Consider the following 22554-nt stretch of genomic DNA (forward strand, 5'->3'; position numbering starts at 1 on the left):
ACACTTATGTATGTCCTACCCGCTCCTGTAAACCTTAGTGGCGGTTCACATAAAACTTTTGCTCCACGTTGCTTTAGATATTTCTTTTGACAGAAAAGTTGTGATGTATGCTTTTGTATCAGTTCCTTCCCAGCAAACCGAAGGAAAATGCAGGGCAATTCTTATCTTTTTACTCTTTACCAAGCAACAGTCGCCACTTTTCTTTACGGAAAGTAAAGCGTTCATTCTGCAATAACCTTTGCTTTCCTCGCTTTGTTGTTAAAGTGTTTTGTAATTTTCATTTCATTTTCCTACATTCTTAATATACATACATACATATGTAAGTATGTAACTCCATACCTATATAATAAATTTACATTTACAAAATCCGTTGATCTCTTCACCTTTGTCTCTTTCTTTGCAATTTTCTATAAGCATGCGAAATTTGAATAAACAAAAACTTTTAACCAGCATCCACGACACCAACAGAAACATGATATGAGCAGTCTTCCAAATATGTTGTCATCTGAGAGCTGTTGAATGTGTGTTAAGGTCAGGGTGAAGCCGCGCGATGATGAGGCGGCGCTAATACACACCATAAAAACAATCATGTATACAAGTTAACAACAAACACTCCGCAGGTAGGTGGTGCCAGCGTCAGCTTGTGTGAGATTGTATAGCACAGAAATTATCAACAAATACTGCAGTAAACAATATTAAAATTAAAAGAACAACAACATACTACGCATCGCTGTTTAAATTGAAAAAGCGACAATAGGTCAACACGGTTATGGCCACATTTTGGCCATAAAACTTTACGAATGCAAAAACTGCATTTTCCAGTTTGCAAGCACGTTTCTTAATGTGCGCTCCTTTTTAAGTCTGGCTCTGCGTTCAATAATAAACTAATTGATTGATGTAATTTTTTTCACATTTTCAATAATCGCCCACTATCCATATTCGCATTTCGGCAATACAATACATGTATGTACGTATTCGGCATTTGCAAGTGTGTAAAGCAAGGCGCATTTTTATGGTAATACATATTAAGTTTTGAAATTATTGCTGACTGAAAATGTGTTGCTCACATGGCGAGTATAACTATTATATTAGCACGTCAATCGCTGGCGCGCTTTACTGCTTGAGCAACCAACAGCATCATCACCATCGCTAAGCATCATGATCGTCAGTCATCACTTTTCTATGCGACCACAAATTCGAGCAGCGACATATGAACCATGCTTCTAGTCATCTGTGGTTATTTCTTTAGAAACTGGTTCATAATTTAATACAGTTAACTACATAGTAATTTGTAAACTGCGATCAAACACACGTAGATACTATATACAAATCGGCAACAAATTTACGAAGTTATACTAGTTTTGGTTAAATTTTATTGGTCGCAGAAATTCAAATTCATCTGTGCTATTATAAATATTCGGCTTTCAAGTTATATAATTCATAGTTTTATTCATTTGGATACAGCTGATATATGTATGTACATACATACATCTATACATATGCACATCTAAACTTAAAACTGTGTGCTTTACCTGTTTACTGTTTTTTGAATGCTAAATTTTCCATATTTCAAGACGGCCTGGAAAAAAGGCTCTCTCATTTTTAGCCATCCAATGAATACATGAATATGCACATATATAAACTATTTTTGTTTATAACTTATTGAAAAATTAGGCAAGTCAACACTTGGCTGAATATATTTGTATGTTTTGACGTCAGCAATCATGTCTGTATAATTTTCAAACACCTAAAGGTACGTGATAAATCACTAACTTGTTGCCCGATTATAATCGTAATTTGTTGTACTGTGTTATTAGATATTGCTGTTTATTTATTTATTTTGAACGCTGAATGATGAATGAATGGAGAAATATAATCCGCAACCAAATCTGCAAATCTCAAGTACAGAATAACAGTAAACGTATAAAAGATCTCCTGTGGCATCCAATTATGTATATGTACATATGTACAACAATATTTGCGTATATGTATACCCTCTTACAAACATATAAGTCAGCTGAAATTAATTATTATGATTAATAATTAATACGAACTTATGCAATTATTTCATGTATGTGTGGGTATACATATATTCCAATTCCAGACGTGAGCTAGTATTTTTGGGGGATTCAATTGTTTAATACTCTACCTTGATTCATCTAACCATTCAAAAACTAAAGCGAGGACATTCCCACAGATATGTACGAACATGTGTATGTATGTATTTCTAATACAATAAGCAATGCAATTTCAATAAATTTTAATAAAAACCCGTAATGCAATAAAGTTAAATCCACTCAACACCAGCTTATTGTATGCGGTAGTTGTGGGTATCTAAATAAATTATTGATTAAACAATCACACACGAACGGCAAACGCCAACCGGTAAATGGCTTAAGGCTTACGCTTTACGATACTTACAAAACTATAAAAAGAAAGCAGGAAAAAAATAGAATTGAATATAGAAACCGGGCGCGAAATGAAAACAATTGACAATACCACGGCCACAGCCAATCCCGGATATCGGCTCGTTCGTCTACACCGTCGAACAATAGATAAAAAGTCACAAATATTAGTTGATAGAACCTAACGAAAAGACAAAAGCTGCACGATTATTAGTTTGCAAAAATTAGCAAACACAAAAAAAAAAACAAGTTTATATTTTCACATATTCATGGTTATCCACACATACTTACATATCTCTACTCAATATGTTAATGTGTATATAATTATTTATAAATCGCACGCCTCTGACCGTCAATCAAGCCGTGTAGTAAAGAAATATGCCCACAAAGTCTATGTTTGAACATATATTTTGTTAGTAAAATGATCAATTGCCCAACGCCCTAGAACGTGAGAAAGCGATAAGTGGTCAAAATATAGGTACGTGAGCATGCATATATGTATGTATTTATAAATTAAATGGAAATTTTATTAAAACTTATCATTTAATATTTTCACGAAACTCTCCGCTAAAACCGATTCATTGTATAAAACAAACTTATGGGAATAGATTTCCTCCGAAAATACTGATACTCTCGCAGCATTCCGCAGCATGTCAATCCGGCATGACCGGAAATTATATAATCACACTGGTGCATACATTGAAGGTGCTGTTTTGCACAATTGTTAAGAATAATATGACAAGAATACGAAAAAACTCAGTTATCACAAATCGCCAATATAAGCTTTCCTGTGCATGTAATAGCATATTTAGTACATAGCATGCATATACAAGTATATACATTACTATAAAATATGCCAGTTTCAATAGAAAATAAGGCTTTTTTTTGCTTGCCAGCTGAATTTGATAGAATTCTCGCAAACTGTTCCGGTTCTTCTATTGTTATATCTTCTTGGAGTTCAACCAGTTTTAAATTAGCATAAACCAATAAAATTCGACACTAACATGAAAATCCACAAAAATCTTGTCCCATCGGAACAAAAACATTCACATACAGTAAGCTAAAATAAAGCAATACAACAAGCAGGCCTCGCTTGTGATGAGACACGGCGTTGTTTACTAACACCAAAGCTTACAATTTTCTTTTGAAGATGCAACTCAATCAAAATGTTTGTCTCAAGAGTCTGTTTAATTATGATTACGAGCGTCCTTGCACAATCCATCATTGCCATTAGTTATGCTGATTGTGTATGTATCGAGTCTTGCCATATTTGCGTTACGTCATGGCAATATTTTATTAAGTTTCATTGAAGTTTTGAATCCGCTGATTATAATTTTATAGACAATCATGACATGAATGCAGCTGTGGAGTTTATAGTCGATATCGAAAACCTGATCGCAGCGGATGGGTGGCTTTTGCTGGATTCAATGGAACACTGCAAATTTTGATTTCTGTTTAATTCATTACAGTGGCAATACCTTACCTCCATTCTATTTTGTAGGTGCATATTAAGCCCTTATAGAAATATTTTGATAATGTACACATATGGTCATAAGTCATATGAAGTTACAACAGTAGAGTTATGACCTCACTAATACGAGTACTTCGATACGATTGTGTATGCGTTAATAAGCGTATTTCATAATTCACGGCGCTAGCTTCATGGTACCATTACTTGCTTCGTTAATTGATCCATTTCATAGCTAATTACGAATTTGATAATGAGAATAATTACAATGATGATATATAGTAGGCACCGTTATAGCTATGAATAATTACACATTTATTTTTGGCTTCCATGTGTATGTCAATAATGATATTTAACTTGGATCCGGAAACTAAGGTGGCGTAGTGTTTCGTTGGAAAATTCACAGCAATACCATTTAAACATAAAAGTATTATTGTTGTAATAAAAATTTCCAAAAGTAAAATCTTAATATTTTCAATCTTTTCAAAGTGCTTTTGAAAATAGAAATTGGAAAGTGCAAGAAATGCGAACGCACTCGTTAAATTAAGTTCTCTTCTCCAGGCCAGCCACTTTACGCTAGTGCGATTGCAGTTCTGCATACATTTATACATACCATATGTGAATAATTGCATACTACCTATGTATGTATGTGACTCCTCGGCATTTGACACAGCCATGTTTTGAGTACGTATGTACATACATATGTATATGTAAAATTATACTCATAGTAGCAAAAAATCCCAGCATCGTCTCAAAGTAACAGTAATAAAATATATGACTGTCGCTTTGAACTGAGATTTTTTCCAATGCATAGCTAATAAATTTCCTAAAAATCACAGTGTTGGAAAACTAAGCTCTAAGTTATTAAAGACAAAGCTTTATACACACAATCATACATACATATGCACATAGGTAAATATGTATTAACGAGCATATAACAATGACTGCATGATATAAGCAGTAGTAATGTAAGAAAGTTAAAACGTGGTGTTGAAATATGCATTGAATACGCTGAGCAGTCAGGTAATAATAACGCCCCAACACTGTGATTGTTCATTTGTGTGATCAGCCAAGCAACCGATCGATTATACGCGATGCAAAACAATCTCGTATTCATCAGCATTTGTTTTGCCATATTTATACATACATATGTATATATATTATACACGGTTGTGTGTGTATTTTAACTTTGCGGTTTCAAAGCGCCTGCGCGGCTCCCTATTTGCGCCTTACATCAACGCCAAAATAATCATTAAAAAAGCAAAAGCAAAACTCTAGATTCATCATGGAGCGATTGAGTTTCGAGACGTGATGCTGCAGCGCAGTGGCTGACGATCGTTCGATCACACTTTGCTATTGACTAGACGTCACCGTCAGCAGCTCAGACGACCTGTTAAGCGCTGGGAGCACAATGCTTTAAGTTGTGGTGGCGAACTGTGGCAAGATACGCTTAAGAAATGCGCGCTTATTAAAACTGTAGAACTCGTGCGGTGCGGACGTATTTTTTGACTTTCCGCGTTCACATTAACTACACAGAAAGTGAAATAAGTTACTACACACCAAATGTACGCTCTTAATTCAGTAAATCGTGCGGCTACGGCTATTTAATGCCTTCTTATACTATCTTCATATGAACGCTGCTTCAATCGTTTTCATTATATGTATCTATAGATAGTACTCACAGTTTGAATGTTTCTTTTTTTTTTTGTAACGAATTTGCCAATTTCTGATCTACATATGTATATATGCATACATACGTACTCGTATGTAAATAATACAGCTATGTGAATGTGAAAACTTAGTTTAGTATTGCGGGAAATACTCGAGTGCGTCTTACTTTCAGACTGGCAGACACAGTATACCTTACATTTTACATGCTCACATATGTAGTATATACATACTAAGTGGATATTTCAAGTACTAAATGATATCCGAAATAATACAATATGTTGAAATAAAACTTGACAATAAGCAGAAAACGGTGAAATACTGATGTAGATTTTACAAGGAAAACGAATTAGTGACAAAATAAAACCTTAACATAAATGCTCGAATACATATGTGTTAGTGGAGAAATCAATAATAATACAGTTGGGAATTTATGCCCGCGCACATTTCTCTAAATCAAAAAACCGAACAAATCAAAGTCATGTTTCATTAAGTTGGCAGATTTTATCGCAATCAAAATTTTGTGTGAAAAGTGCTCAGCTGAGATTTATACAAGACATTATCTAACATAAAAATTAAATATTTTCGCGACAACTTGAATATAGTAATCCACATTTCTTTTTTTTAACTCAACAGATCTTGAAAAAAAGTGAAGTTAACCGTTAAAGTTATTTCAAGTGCCAAACAACCAAGAAACAAAATTTAAAAAGGATATATAATTGCCGTATAATAAATAGCGAGCATGATGCGGTCACCAAACGGGCGAATGCCTCAACAGGGTCTGAACAGACTTTGGATAGCCACCATTTGTGCCATTACCGCTTTGAGTGGATCATTTGTGAGCCCCGTTTTCGGAGCACCTGCCAAACTTGGTATTTCTAGTCCTTGATCAGTTCTTTTTTGTTATTTTTTATATTTTATAAATATAAATTTCATAAATATAAAATATTTATAGTATATGAATGTGTACTTAAATAACGTTACGGTAACTCATATATTTTACTTATGTTTGCTTCTGGTTTAGGGAGCTTCATTACTAATGCTACTCTGCTATGAATATTTATTTTAATTTCTGCTTTGCAGCAATGCCAAAAAATACATACTTTAAGTGACTGTAATAGACACTTTGTACGTACATATGTATGTATAATAACTGTGCATACATACATAAATCTTTCTAATGAAATAATATATATGTTTATTGTATTGAAACCGAAATTTTTGGCTATTCAGACACATTTATAAATATGTGGAAATTTATATGTATGTGTATGTGTGCATTTATTTATATATTATATATATATATATATGTATATATTGTTGTTGCTAACATAAACATTTGTATATAAAAATTAATTTGTAAGTAACATACATTCACGCCACTGCTTATTTAGTAATTTACCTGTTGAATTTTCGCAAACCCTACTGAAAGTGCATTTGTCTGTGTTTCTACTACTAAGTTGGGCATTATCAATCTCGGGAGCTAATTGTTTGAGCATATGGCGGCATTTACTAGTTAGTATCCGCACTCCAAATGATTGAAGCCATTAGCGTTGTCTAAATACCCTTTCTTTCGCATCGGCTTCACCATCGAAGGTGTACTTCCTGATGCTATCCTATGAATATAAGTTGAGGCCGCTTTTGAAGGCTGTATCTTTTTTGTAGCTCTTGATTCTGATCATACAGTTTTGTAATTACTCACAGAAGCTTGAAACATTGCATCATAGCAATTTTAGACATAAGCCTAAATATGTACTCACCGTCATATATTTTTTTTTTTACAAATAAATAATAAAAAAAGGCCGAAACACCTTTTTTTGGGTTTACGAAACTGTAAAGCTATTTATTTTATGGACCTGTCGTATACATTGGTAACAAGTACCCTTCGTATACATTTTAGCATTTTAAATACTTTTTTGTGCATTAAGTTGACAGAGATATTTGTTTTGCTAATTGAGTTGAAAAAAAATCATATATTTGGTGAATGCCACTTCCAAATGGCATTCGAACTTAAGCTCTTTCAATGAGCGTGGGACTTAATTTAAAGATGATATTAAGCAAAATTTATGCGGTCGACGGTTCATACATATATGACAGTTGTCAAACCAGTGACAAACATTTGCTCACACCCAACACACCCTTAAAAAGACATGCACGCTACAACCTCTATATATACCCTAAGATAGAATTAAAAAAAGTGAAATAAAATAAGAAAAAACGTTAACTCCGGCTGCACCGAAGCTATAACACCCTTCACAAATACAAAACGTTCGTCATGTCAAGCGCTAAATTTATGATCGATATCTCATAAACTGAAGGACTAGATCATATATGTACAAACGGACGGACAGACGGGCATGGCTAAATCGACTCAGCTCATTATGCTGATAATTTATATACATGTATAACTTCGTGGCAACTTAATATACCCTTCAGTGTATAAATAAACAAGTGGAATAAGTATTGAAAAGAAAAGTCACACGTGCATATATATAACTATGTATGGATATGTATGTTCACACACAGCTACATTTACTTATCATAATAGTTTCAACCGGAATTAATTAAAACCTAAAGGTACATAGTATATTTTTTCATGCATTTGTCCGCACTCCGCTCCCCGTCAACTTCACTCCTCAAGAGTAGTCATTGAAATGTCAAAAGATTTATTTAAACATTATACTTGCCGTTCACTCCCCGCCGCGCATTCGCAAACTTCGACAATGGTGATAATTAAAGCGACAAGACATCTGATGTTGGGGATTTTTTATGGTATCATTTTAAGTAACGCTTTGATCAATTAATTAAAAGGCTAGTTTGCAGATCCACTTAAAGAGTGTGAGATTATTTACACATATTCATAAGTGTGTATGTATTTATATATGTTATTTTGCTACATCTTACTGCTTTGGATCCAAATCCAACAAACAGTTCTTTTTAAATAATAATTCTGTTGGAGATCTACAAATGCATATTAAATTTTTTATTTATGGCTTTAAGCAAAATTTAATTAAATATAAAGTCAATTATAAACCAGTTTGACAAGCGAAATTGTCATATTAACCACAAATAATAATCCTCCTCCTTTGCCTTGGCATTACATCATACATATGGTACATACTCATATACTCATATGTACGCTTATATACAGTAGAAGTCAATCGATTGTGCAAGCCACGTATCGTGTACATACTGAAGATGCAAGTATCAAAGATATGTATACAGCTTCACCGTATTTACGTAGAGAAGTTAATGGATTTTTATTAAAAATATGATCAACAGAAAAAAAGAAGCAAGAAGAAAACAATACATACACACCAGGGTGAGGCCATAAATACTCGACCTGACAAAAACCGACAACAAAATCACAATCGGTCACATAAATTGTTATTTTTTACAGGTCAGGTCAGGAACTTTAGGGCCACCTTGGTAAGTGCATCCGTTGGCAAATTTTTTGATAATATGAGCATCTATTGTAGATACGTGTTTTAGAATGAAAATATGACCATTAGAAGTATAAATTTTTAATTAAATGTATGTGTGTGTTATTCAATTTGAGTTGCGATTTCCGAGAATACTTAAACAGCACTTTGTTTCAAAACAAGCTGTCAGCCACGAATGCGAATACTAACTTGGCAAGCAGTAAGTTTTTTTAAGTTGGTCAAATCAATGAGTCAGTCAGTAATATGTTCAATAAAAATTCTTGCAAAATCTCCATAATTAATGGCATTGGGAGGCGTGAGTGATTAATGGCAGAATAATACCACCAATTGGTGGAATGTGACGTGATAATTACTATAATATTGTGTTTGAACTTGTACATATGTATATTGTGTGGGAAGAAGTGAAAATTAGAGAAACTATCAATTCACATGTGCAAATTTTTTAGCTTAGCAGTTACGCTTAGTTAACGTAATTGATATCCGTATCTAAAACTTGTTTATTGAGCGGTTGCCTTAAATTATTAATTACAAAATGCTTGGATCAACCTATGTATTTTACATATATAATTGTCGATCGAAATATTATATACAATGTAAGTAGACTGCCGTCCATGTTGTTAAATTTATAATTCGAACATGAAGTTCAAAAACGAGTTCCAAGTGTGTATAATAAGTCAACTGCCCATGACTTTAACGTAATCTCTAATTTAAATTTGAACTGAAGTCTAAAAAATTAAAAACTTAAATAAATAAATTTAAAGAGATGCGAGCAAAATATTATGATTTCGGTAATTAAACAATGTGCCAATTGACGAACGGTTTGAGAAGTAATATCAATCAGAGTAATCCATGCACTATACATATGTACATATACTATATACCTGTATAATATGTTCTAAGAGAATTTTTAATTTGTTGCTGTTTGCATGTATGCGCTTGGGACAAGAACACCAGCTATTGTTATTTCTTAATTACGTGCTGACGGTGTAAGCGAGCCTTAATTGCAACGTGCGATCATCTTGGCAAACACTAGGTCGGAATATTATTACTGTGTACATCATGGGAATATTTTCCTGGTGTAAACCTCACATACAAAATAAATAAAGAGTATGGAATAGAAAGACGGAAACATATAGATATTCGTTATGGCTAAAACTTTCTTCGACAATTTTGTGTATTATTTGTTTGATTTACTTTCTTTGCCTATTTTATGTGACGCCAGAAATGCAGTAATATAGAAAATGTTTTAAATTGTATATGTATGTAGGCCAACTTTAACAATTTTGGACACAATTAATAAATCTAACAATTAACTTGTGAATGTTTTTGCATAATTGTTGCATAAATGCATGTTAATTTTTAAATAAATGTACTTAGACTTATATACATATGTATATACATATATACACGTATATTCTATAGATGTGTGGTACAAATGCACAGAACTTCGGCACGAACATAATGATGCACGCAATCAACTCAATTCCATGGTATCTTACCAGCAAACACATACTACATCAACCATGTACACATACACACACACTTGTAGTATATAATACATATGTATGTATAGCATATACTTTTATATACTACACTTTCCATAAGCATTAGCACATAAACACCAAATACACTACAATAAAAGAACAGAAAACGAAAAAAAAAACAAACAAAAACTTAATTTTCAGATGGTATTGCGCCACCACCAGAATCACCTTTCCCTTTAGAGGCACAACCGACACAATTTTCCGATGCGATTGCTGCGGCTCTTAATAATGATAATGGTGAGAGTAACGGTGACAGTGGCGTTAAAGGCTTCATCAAAAATCAACCGTCGGCGGTCGATAGTTATGGTAATCCGATTGAGACGCTTAAACCCATCGATACACCTGATGGGCGGAAGGTAATCAGTGCGCAGGGTTTACAATTTGAAATACCCAACTATGCTTCGGGCATAACTGAGATAAAGAAGCCGGCCGACGACTTACTGCCACCATTCATTGGTGAGTTTACAAATAACACTAATACAAAATATACAAATTTTAGTGCACCAAACAAATTTACCGAGTCAAATACGAACGAGAATCAAATACAAAAGAGCGCCACAACAGGTCAAATTGGCAAAGAAAAGTTGGAAATTATGTATGGTGAGGTAAACAGCGACAAAATGATCGTAATGGTTGGCAACGATGATTCGAAGGTCACAGACCCTAATATCTACCACGAAATTGATGCTAAAGCCAAACCTATTAATAAGCAAACTGGATCAAAATTTTCCAGTTCTCCTCAAATAGCTCGAGATCAAGTCAAAAAACACCAACTTATTTATATTACTGATACTGACATACACAGAACCAAGAGTTCTGGAAGAAATAAAACACCAAAACAAAGCAAGCACTGGTATAATGCGGAGCACACGCTTAACGGCACTAACGCGTTCGAAAGCACCACAAATGCATTCGATACAAACACTACCAACACTGCCAACACACTCACAAGCGCACCAATTTCGTATACTTCTACGTCTCCGCTCTCGCACAGATCACCATTCTTTACACAATTAGCTAATTATATTTTTACTAAGCTTTCTTTAATTAAGTTAACCCCCAAACATCCAAATAACATAGTATTTAGTACACCATATCCATTAACGTTCCCATCAATTCCACCACATGCTCCTATTGACCGGGCTGACTTTAATTCACCTCATTTCTACCCGTTTGAAAGAGAAAATCAAATATACATCGCTAATCCTAGTAATAAGAATTTTATTTCTCGAAGCAAACGAAGCTCCATCTCCACACAACACAAAAATATCCCTCAGCCCCTAAGTAATGGTAATTTTAACTATCCAAACGTTCCTACTGATTTAGCCACTATTAATCGCATAGCTGCTAAATACCAAACTCCCCTTCCCGCCTTAGATCCCATTGCCGTTGCTGTGTCGACTGATTTGGCTGATGGAGCAACCAGAACGAGCTCAGTTCCAGAACCTGCGGCTACAGCAATCTCGGCAACGACTGTGGATGTGGAAAATGCGAAAGGGGCAAATGTGGTTATATCGAGTCAAACAGACAAGAAATTACCAAACCATAATATTAACTCATTGCCATCATACATACTTGAGCTAAACGACCCGGATATTGGAGGACCTGTGGAATACATGCCAACTGATGATGGATCATCTTTGAAAGTTATCGCATGGGATTTATTACCACCAATAGAACAAGAACCTACAATAATCACTTCGGAAAATCATTTATCAAAACTTGTTTCTGGTATCGAAGATCCTACAACGCATAACATTAGAGTATCTTTAGCTACGGGACAGAGCTTCCGTGCACAAGCACCTCAAATTGATGTTTCCAATAAAGGAAGTGTTTCCGTGGTATCCCTTACTGGTCCGCAAGAAAATAAGATTCATGCCACGAGTTCAACTACAATTACTCCCAAATCGACTACCGCGCGCACGACGAGGCCCACAACTACAACCACAACCACAACGACAAAAGCTATTACAACAACTCGTCGTCCAACCACAACAACAACAACAACAACACGTCGTACCACAACTACTAGACGTAATCCAACAACTACAACAACGACCACACCAGCACCACTTGATCCAAACGACTTTTTCCAATTAGAAAACGGTGACTCATATACTCTACCCTCATGGTTAGCTGATATTGATGACCCTGAATTGGATGCAGCAGTTAGTTTTATTGCCCCAGAAAATATACACGAATATAATGATACTATTTCGCGGGATATTCTCCCTCCACTTGAACCATACACCGATCTTAATGACATTGAGGTGCCAGAAGATCTTCGTACAACTTCCACCACTACCAGCCGGCCTCGTACCACATCTACGCCTTCTAAGTCTCGTCAAACGTTTAGTACCACCCCTAAAAGTTTTACTGTATCCACACCTCGACCACATTGGGTACGCGCATATCCCACAACTGCCAAAACTACCACTACTACAACCACTCAAAGACCCAACTCTTTTGATGATCGTTTTTCCTCCAATCATATAGCACAAACGCATGATTCGACATTTGCATCAACTTCTACCTTTCCCAATTCGAAAGTGCACACGTCATTCCTTAGTAATAGCGTTATCAGAACCACGACTAGCACGACGACACCAAAACCTCGACTAACGACAACGGCGGCACTTCCGCACCATATCAATAGATATCAACAAGACATCAATAGATTTAATGAAAGTTCTTCCACTATCGCAGATTATACAGCAAGTACTGAAGTGAAAAACAGTCAAGAAGCCGCAACATCGAAATTCTCTAATTCAAATCCATTCTTGCCAGCACTCAATAGTGGTTCACGTCCATTTTCGTCTCAGAATGCAAATAAATTTACTACCATCACGACATCGACTACTACAACTACAACTCCTGCAACTCCAATAGAAGAAAATCCGTTCGATTCCGTCACTTTACCATCGTGGTTAGCTGATTTCGATTATCCCGACTTGGCTCCAGGTGTGCCGTTCATATACAATGCTGATGAATCGAATTCGGATGTTTCCAATGATTTACTGCCACCTTCGCAGCTGTCTGCTGAAACAACAGATACAACGAAACCAATTTTCATAACATCCTCTCCCACATCCTTTAACTCCTTTCAAATTGCACCAAGTTCAACTAATCGGCACGATTCCACTTTTGCTTCCGCCTCCACCTCTACTACACGTACGCTCGCTTTTAATAATTCCCCATCAAAAGTCATCACAACAGCCAAACCATTCAACATCCAAAACCCATTCGCGAAAGTGCCTAATAGCAACAATAACAATCAAGAGGCAGTCACTTTGCCGCCAGTGCTATTTATTCCACCAACTGCAGATGCCGAGAGTAAATTCGACATTGTGGCCTTTAACGATGTCAGCAAGGCAGATACTCATTTTGATCGTGAAAACGCAGCAACAACAGCTGACCAAATTCATAACAAGAAACCATCCTCATCAAGTTTTAATAAAAATTTTGCAGCTCCATTCGAACCAACGTCGACGGCTGGCAGCGCCGATACATCGGCTTCCACAGATCAAGATTTTGGCAGCTCAACGAAAACCACATTTTCGAAGAGTAACGAAGGCAAAGTGATTACTAACAACGTATTTGGTACTTCCAGCGGCGTTACAACTGCAACTAAACAAGTTGGATTGAGTGCAGGTACCACTGCCGGGCAAGCAGCTTTTGAAAAAGGTAACTTTTAAATTTTAGAAAATAATAATTAGTATATTTTTAGTTTTATTATCGTGTGTAATCGTACACCTAACAACAAATAAGACACTAACCCTAGATTAGATTAGGACTAGAAATTTAATATCGCCAAAGCGACTTTTCCACCTCACTGAGAGGTATGAGTAGTTTTATATCCATCATTCTGGTTTTTGATTTGATTCCGGCAAATGATCAGCTTCTTGGGAAAAAAGAACGTGTACAAAATTTCAGAAATCTCAAAAACTGAGAGACTAGTTCAAGTACAAGTATATACGGACAGACGGACATATCAGCTCGTCACGCTGACCATTTGTTGTATATAAATACTTTATAAGATCTGCGACGTGTTCTACTCTCCTAATCATAGTATAAAAAATTAATTTGTTAATTTTTTAATTTTTATGGAACCAATTGCTAATTTCATTGTATGTATTTAAAATGTGTTAATTTCCACTGACAGACTTCCAACATAGTAGCAGCAGTTTCGTCGGAACTTCGAATGCCTTCAATAAGGCCTCAACTCCGAGCGCGTTCTCAACCTTCAACAATGCTCAACAGAGCACGAATTTCAATAGTTTTAATAACAAGGGCAGTAGTAGACCAGCAACTAATGTAGATACTGGAAAATATACTGGAGGTTTTGGCGGATCTCCAGGTATTTTGGGTAGTGGAAAATTAGGTTCCGCAGTGCGAGCAGATGGATCCATACGTCCTTCGAATGGTGCATTTACACAGGCAACGGCCATTGCACCTACAGCATCACCAAAGCTCCCAACGAATCCTAACTTTGCAAATCGCGTTGGAATTTCAGCTTCCAACGGTTTCGGGATCGATACTGGAGTCGGTGCTAATAAGTACCAAGGCACATTTGGTGGGCCACCCGGAGTGTTGATACCTTTTGACAATGTCAAAAGCGGATAAATAGAAGTAAGGACAGCTACGAACTCATCGCAGCATCAAAGATTATTTATTTATAACATACTTTTGTTTTTACAATATGTCAGAGAGTAGTATTTTAGTATATCTTTCGAAATTCTGGTTACATTGTATTTCGAACAAGTTAAGACAATGTTAATCCCATAGTTTTCTATATGTGCATATGTATGTATGATTATGAGTTTAACATTTTATGTAATTAAAAATAAAAATTTTAAAATTGCTTATAACTTATTGGATTTTCAAATTTGAACAAAAAATATATAAAATATATATTTATTTTCAGATGTTTTATTGTTTAGAAAATTAATGCGAAACTTGTTAAACCAGAGAACTTGTAACAATGAGAAGGTGCAAATCGAATTTTGTATGATTCTAAGCTAAATAAGGATTAGATTACAACAGAGTTTACTTTCAAAGAGGATAAATTCAATCAAATTAGATTCAGAGCTACTGATCGAAAACGACGGATTAATCGGACTTAACGATATTATCTTCGGTGAGGTTTGTAGAGATGATGTTGTGCCAGCGGCATTATTTTGATCACTATCCTGTGCTGTAGTCGCCTGAGCTACTATAGGTGATGTTCAAAATGAACTAACTGGATTTGTGCTGGATATGATATTTACATTTTACGTACGGTCCAATTTCGACTAAATACGTCCGAGGACAAAGTAGGTATTTATTTCAATCCTCCGGGTTTTAATATTCGGGCAAGAATTCAAGGGGTTACGATTGATAAAGACTACCTTTTTTTTGTTTTTTGACTGATGTTGAGTAGCTTGTTGTCAGACTGGGCTGCCAATGGATTTGTGCTACCACCAGCCGAAGGCAAAGTGATCACAATTCTACTGGCATGGTAGTGTGTAAAGCTATATGCGCGTATACAAAATCGATCAGAGTAAACATATCGAAGCATCAAAGGTTGTTTATTTATAAAACTTTTGTTTTACAATATGTCAAAGAGAAGTATGTTACACCTAATTCTGTGTTCACATTCAGGGGTGTTGTAGAATCTGATAGTTGTCGGAATCAGAATTGAAACCGATAAAAAAAATTTAGTAGGTGTCATGGATTCAGATATTATTGATTTGACGTTTGAAACAGAAATTGTATCGGTTTTGGGTGTCACGGAAACCAATTTTATCGAGTTATCAGAAACAAAGCAAGATAATTTTTGCTGACAGATTTGAAATATAAGTTAAGAAATTTCACATATGACTCCCCTGGTATATCAAGTGGGTTACTGTGATGTTTTAATATCTTCCTTTTAATTTTTTCGTTGCCTATTTTTCTTTCAATATAATAAACTCATTGTAAACTCTAGTAGACTTCATGCAGCATTTCAAATTTATCAAACGTTTGCAAGTTTTGTCACATAAGTAAACAGCTTATTCGAATATTGGTTTTGCATATGTTCGAAAAGACGAAAATCCAATCAGACTCTGTGACACCATTGAAAATTAGAATTTTAGCACTATCCAAAATTTTTTGGGCTTGAATTTTATATGACAGATTAATTTTTGCGAGATAGGTTCATAAGGGGAACGATCAATGTCGGTTTTTTTCAATTTTTTTTTATATGGTTTTTTCGGTAAAAACTGAATTAGGTGTATTCTAGTATATCTTTCGAAATTCAGATTACCTTGGATTTCGAACAAGAGAATGTTAATCCCATACTTTTCTATATGTGCATATGGATGCATGATTATGTAACATTTTATGTAGTTGAAAATAAAAATTAAAAGAATTGCTTATAACTTACTTGGTTTATGAATTTGAACAAACAAATTATAAGACATATATTTATTTTTAAATGTTTAATTGTTAAGTAAATTAATGCGAAAGTAGTTAAACTACGAATTGAACGCGAATGAGATGAAATATTAAGATGTATCTATTTCTAATGCTAAATAAGGATTAGATTAACAGCAGAGTTTACTTTCAAAGGGGATAAATTCAATCCTTCTTTGGTTGAGTGCTATTGGCCGTGCTATTACCATTGCCGGATGCAGAGCTACTGATCGAAACCGACGGATTAATTGGATTTAAAGTTATAACTTTTGGTGAGGTTTGTATAGATGATGTTGTGCCAGCGGCATTATTTTGACCACTATCCTGTGCTGTAGTTGCCTGAGCTACTATAGATACGCCAGGTGAGGTTGAGGATGAACTAGCTGGATTTGTGCCGGATATGATATTTACCATTTTACGTACGGTTAAATTTCGATTAAATACGTGCGAAGTCAAAGCAGGTATTTGTTTTAATCCTCCGGGTTTTACAACAATATTTCGGATTTGCGTGCGGTCGTTCAACACACTGCTACCACTAGTTGTAGCTGTCGGATTGCCTGTGTTAGTGATACTGCCCACAGTCGAAGGAATGCCTGCCCCGCCAGCGGTTGTACTAATAATTTGCACTTGTGGCAGCGACTTTGTGGAAACATTCAGTATACCTGATGTCTGTCGTGCACCAATACTGACTGGAGACTTTAGTGTCTGTAAATTCACCTGCTTAACAGACGACACAAGTGGAGTGCTGCCACTGGCTGTACCCACTGGCAGCTGCGTCGTCGATAGTTGCATTGCTGGACGGGGTACAAGTGTTGTTGCAGATGTCTTTGGATTCGTAACAACAACCTTAGTGTATTTCGGCAATTGTTGTGTGACATTCGATCGGGAAATAATATTCGGGCAAGGTTTCATGGTGTTACGATTGATAAAGACTACCTTATTTTGTTTATTGACTGATGTTTGAGTAGTTTGTTGTATGAGTGGGCTGCCAATAGTTTTATTAATTATATATGTGCCACCACCAGTCTTAGGCGAAGTGCTCACAATACCAGTCGTGCCAGACCCAGTGGAGGTAGCTTCTTTAATGATTTTCTGACTTATAATTAGTTGCCCGACACCGGAAGTATTGGCTACAAAAAGATTAATACAATTTATTACAGTTGCAGATGAAACGAGAGATTTTAAGAACCCACCTGACTTGACAGTTGCGGTAGAGGAAGCCACCGAATCAGACAGATTACCTTCATTATCGGCAAACACAATTGGCATATCGATTATGTTTGACAGGTCCATATTGGAGGCGGATGCAGCGTTTGACGTACTCCCTTTAATGCCACTAAAAGCTGCATTTGCTATTTGCAGTGTAGTTCCACCACTTACATTTTTCATGACAGTATACTTTTGCTGAGCCGTACCAGGTGGTGCAGCTGTAACGAATTGCGTCGTCTGGCCATTGGGAGATTTCAAAGTGAATATCTGTTGCTGATGATTTGCAACGGTGCTGCCGGTTGGTGATGTTGATACAATACTGCCAATGTTTGTATTTCCAGATGTGCTACTCTGTTGCATCGACGCCGTTTTTATTGTATAAATTTTCGATTGTGATTGCAGTGGCGGCTTGAGTTGCACGAATTGATTAGAAGGTATCATCTTTATTTTTGCACCAGCCGGAAGAGTTTGCTTTTGCAGCGGATTCATTAACGCGGTTTTTATTGGAGTGGACTTTGATGGTGCAACAATTTCATAATTCGTCACAATTTTCTGGGCACTTTGAGCAGTGTCGTTACCGGAATTCTGCATCGAACCATCATGTTCATTGGCATCACCCAATATTGACTGTATGGCCATGTTCAGATCCTCGTTCGTAATAGAAGAATTTGTTGATAACTGTGTCTTTTGTTTTTGTATCTGAGCTGTTTTAGAAGTACCACCTGCTAATGCACTCACTGTTGTTTTAGCTGGAGTAGATGTGGATGCTATCAAGGGGCGCGTTCTTGGTCGGCCGACTGTAAATATACGTAGAAACACAGATTAACCTTTTAAAGTAAAAAAGAAAATCATCATGAATTTATTGCAAGTAATAAAAAATAATTTTTACCCTTTCGTTTCACTTGAAATGGTTCTGGGATTTTTACTTTTTTTAATTTGGCTTGAATATGGAAGGAATATGAAGGTAACGGAAAATTCATATGATGTCATATTATGATGATTAGTTCATGAAAAATGAAATATTTTAGTACTTGTTAAATTTGATCAGTATTACTATATAATAAAAGTTAGATTTAATAAAATATTGTGACATACTTGAATTAACATATTTAGTCTTCGCTGGCGTCTCTTGATCTGAATTCAAACCATCGTTCTTACGCTTCCTTTGTGCAGACCCATTTTTAGCATTGCCTTCAGCACAACTACCACCAACGTTGTTATTAATTGAGTTTCGTCCTTGTTTAGTGTGCACAAAACTAGTTATTGTTGTAGGAACCCGTGGTCCAGGTGGATTAATGAGGATTCTTTTTATAAACTCATATATTTCGTCCTGCACAAAAAACAAATTAGTTAACGCTTTTGACGATCTATGTCATAATTAAACATACCACAACCATAGCATCTACCATCGATTGTGTGACATTATCTAACTTCCTACGGCTTTTAGGAACGCGCAGAACATCATCTGCACTGCCCACCACCACCAAAGAACTTTCCGATTGCATTTTTTCACGCAACGATTCCATTTCTTCGGAACTGAAATGTAAAGTTAAAATATTAACTTGTTAGCAATTGTTTCATAAAATAAGTTTTTTTTTACCTTGTTTTTGATGAATTTTGACCAACCACAAATAGTATTGGTATCTTTATGTCTAATATGCGGTCGTCAGGAGTGCCACGTATTCCGTTGAATGTGTTATAAGCAAAGCCCATACACACTACGCATGCTACATTCTCCGACATCGCCACTTGCAAAGCAAGGGCAGCGCCAGCGTTGAAACCAATCAATATGATGCTTCGCTGAGCATTTTCGTTTCGCAACTCTTGTATTTTAACTCGAGTAAGTGACACTATTTGTTCAGCTACTTGCTCCAATGGTTGCCGGACTATATGACTAACTGCAATTTAAAAAAAAAATTATATAAATTGCTTATTAGACATGTTGACACTATACGTGCGTGTGGGTACTTACCATTCGATGGTAGAGTTACTTGTACAATTTGTGTTATGCTAGCCAATTGATGATACCATTTTTGAAGGCGATTAGGTACTGGGCCACTGGTAGGTACAGAAGGCAGTGCAACTATTACGGCATTCTGTGTTAGTTTTCGGGCTTTCGTATTAACAATTGGCTCCCATTTGTTTTTCAATACCGGCGCCAGAAGTTCTTGGCTAACATTTAACGGTCGCCCAAATAACATTTTATCCATGAGTGTTGGCAATTTAGATTTTAATGTTTGCAAAATATCTAAATAAGATGCCATATATGTTGATGGAAGTGAGTCCATTAACAGACAATGCAACCATTGTGTGAGTCGTGAGTCCCAGGCGACAGCAGCTAACGCTCTTCGCATTCGACTTGCAGACTTATCGACAGCAACACGACGCTGCATGGATTCGTTTTGACGATTAACATTGGCTAGTCGTCCTAACTGATCATTATCCAAAATGTTTGCTACTTTATTGAAAAGTGTCTTTTGCATGTTGCTCCAACCCATTCTAAAAGTAATTTTTTTAATAATGTGTTGTTAACATAGCTAATAATTTTGTACTTACTGGTTAATACGTGCTTCCCAGTCATCGTCGTCTGGATTATTGTTTTTAACGTATTTAGCGATTCGAGAACACTCATTCATTGCTTCTTTTGCCGCTATTTCATTGTATGAAGGCACATTGGCCTGATTAAAATCTTCAAAATCATGCTCTTCGGGATGGGTGTGACAAGAAGGGCACTGTGGCGTACGTCGAACTAGTATTGTACGAGCTGGTAACAAACCAGTGGTAACACTCCCTATTGGCCGGGAGTTATCTCTCGTATAACTGTGTTCCATTTTATTACTACCACCACCCTCACTAATAGAATTAAGAGTGCCACACACAGACTCAAAAGACGAATTTGGATGCTAAAAATAATAGAATAACTATAGTTTAAATGTTTTTCTGAGACATACTGGCAGTTAATTATTGGTATTGGTAGAAATGACTCAAAAATTTTGACTATTTGTTCAAAAAATCTTAACAATCGCTAAAAATATGTCAATTAATTTATGAAAATAAATATATTTTATCTTAATGGGATGATATTTTAGAGAATTGCACTTTTTCAGTGGCTTGCCTAGTACTTTACCTAATGAATAGATATGTTAATGATCCAACGTTTAAAAATATATACTGAATGCATTTAGAGATTTCATTCGGTGTAGAGCTATATGCTGTAAACACATTTTCAATTTCCACTAATATATTATAAAGTTATTTTTATTTAACAAAGCTTAATTTTCACCACAACACTATTATTGGACAATTTGCTTTATATCACTACTTGGCTTTTTCGCAATATGGCGTCGTTTCATGGAGTTACCATATATTAAATTTTAAAATTTTTTACACTTAATCAAATGGTGCTGCAGACTACAAACAGTTATTAAAAACTAACAACATATTTTAAAATGTTTATATTTATTACTTTTATTGGATGCAGTTCAAATTGAATTTCGGTTTATATTAATTTCAATGGTGATAGAACAAAAATATTAAATATTTATCATAGACACAATCATTTTGTACTTGTCAACATAAACTATAATTTGTAATGTGTGGCACCATTGTTTTTCATTCTCACTAATTCTTGTATGTAATAGATTGTTTAGAATTTCACCAATATTTTCCACAATATCTATAAACAAATAAGCAATTAGCTCAAAATTTAAAAAGTTAATTTTAACAACCATGGTTTACTATTGATGTACTATTTTTGCGTTCTGCGATTAACAAAGAAATTACAAAAATCGTTACCTCTATATCTTCATCTTCAGACGCAGCAGATGTGTGAGTTCCATCACATTCCTTGCGCTGCAAAAAGTCCTCGAACAGTTTCATATATGAAGTCATCATCACCTGTAGCTTCCCACCTGAGTAAATTATACTTTACTTCTACAATTTTCTCAATAGTACTATAAATTGAAACATTTGCACTTAGTAAACACCTCATCCAACACTCCGCCGATAACAACTTTGACAACTAATAATACAACTCGTCATAAAATGTCAAATAATATAAATCACAACTTTCAGAATGTTTGTAATGTGCTAACAGGTTAAGAATTTAGCTTTGTGAATAACTAACTAACAATTTTATTCTAAAAGTTGCATTAAAAGGTTGTATACGTTTCAATTTGTAAAAATCACATCCCAATACTCGATGTTGCGCTCATGTTGAATAGTTGCAAAGATATGGTGACTTTTCAAATGCGGCCAGATCTTAGAAAACATAGTTATATTTTTCATTAATATCTAAGTAAAAAACCTATTGGTATTGGTATTGTATAAAAATTATACATTGATGTGTGAATATTGGTTAAGTTTTTGGACTGAAATTCGTACAT

General features: G+C 35.3%; 2 protein-coding genes across 6 annotated transcripts; one reads left to right on the plus strand and one right to left on the minus strand.

Moving 5' to 3' along the window:
• Positions 1-5226: 5226 nt before the first annotated feature.
• On the plus strand, positions 5227-15396 carry flap (flapper). 3 transcript variants are annotated; one of them, XM_036374446.2, is made up of 5 exons: positions 5227-5534; positions 6178-6413; positions 10670-10984; positions 11906-14212; positions 14691-15396. In XM_036374446.2, the coding sequence occupies exons 2-5, from the start codon at positions 6284-6286 to the stop codon at positions 15149-15151; spliced, it is 3213 nt and encodes a 1070-aa protein (XP_036230339.2). In that variant the 5' UTR covers positions 5227-5534; positions 6178-6283; the 3' UTR covers positions 15152-15396. The 3 variants fall into 3 exon arrangements, with proteins under 3 accessions (XP_036230339.2, XP_014091975.3, XP_036230343.2); XM_014236500.3 differs by having other exon boundaries at positions 5227-5438; XM_036374450.2 differs by lacking the exon at positions 10670-10984 and having other exon boundaries at positions 5229-5438.
• Positions 15397-16971: 1575 nt separating this feature from the next.
• Rcd1 (Reduction in Cnn dots 1) lies at positions 16972-22384 on the minus strand. Of its 3 annotated transcripts, none has more exons than XM_014236442.3 (9): positions 21965-22384; positions 20726-21072; positions 20142-20668; positions 19770-20067; positions 19558-19705; positions 19265-19499; positions 19059-19109; positions 18154-18966; positions 16972-18090 (listed from the first exon to the last, which is right to left on the minus strand). In XM_014236442.3, the coding sequence occupies exons 1-9, from the start codon at positions 22061-22063 to the stop codon at positions 17126-17128; spliced, it is 3483 nt and encodes a 1160-aa protein (XP_014091917.3). In that variant the 5' UTR covers positions 22064-22384; the 3' UTR covers positions 16972-17125. The 3 variants fall into 3 exon arrangements, with proteins under 3 accessions (XP_014091917.3, XP_069965091.1, XP_014091919.3); XM_070108990.1 differs by lacking the exon at positions 21965-22384 and adding an exon at positions 21297-21492; XM_014236444.3 differs by lacking the exon at positions 19059-19109 and having other exon boundaries at positions 21965-22383.
• Between the last annotated feature and the right edge of the window lie 170 nt (positions 22385-22554).

The sequence above is a fragment of the Bactrocera oleae genome, chromosome 4, assembly GCF_042242935.1.
Source record: "Bactrocera oleae isolate idBacOlea1 chromosome 4, idBacOlea1, whole genome shotgun sequence".
NCBI classification, from domain to species: domain Eukaryota; kingdom Metazoa; phylum Arthropoda; class Insecta; order Diptera; family Tephritidae; genus Bactrocera; species Bactrocera oleae.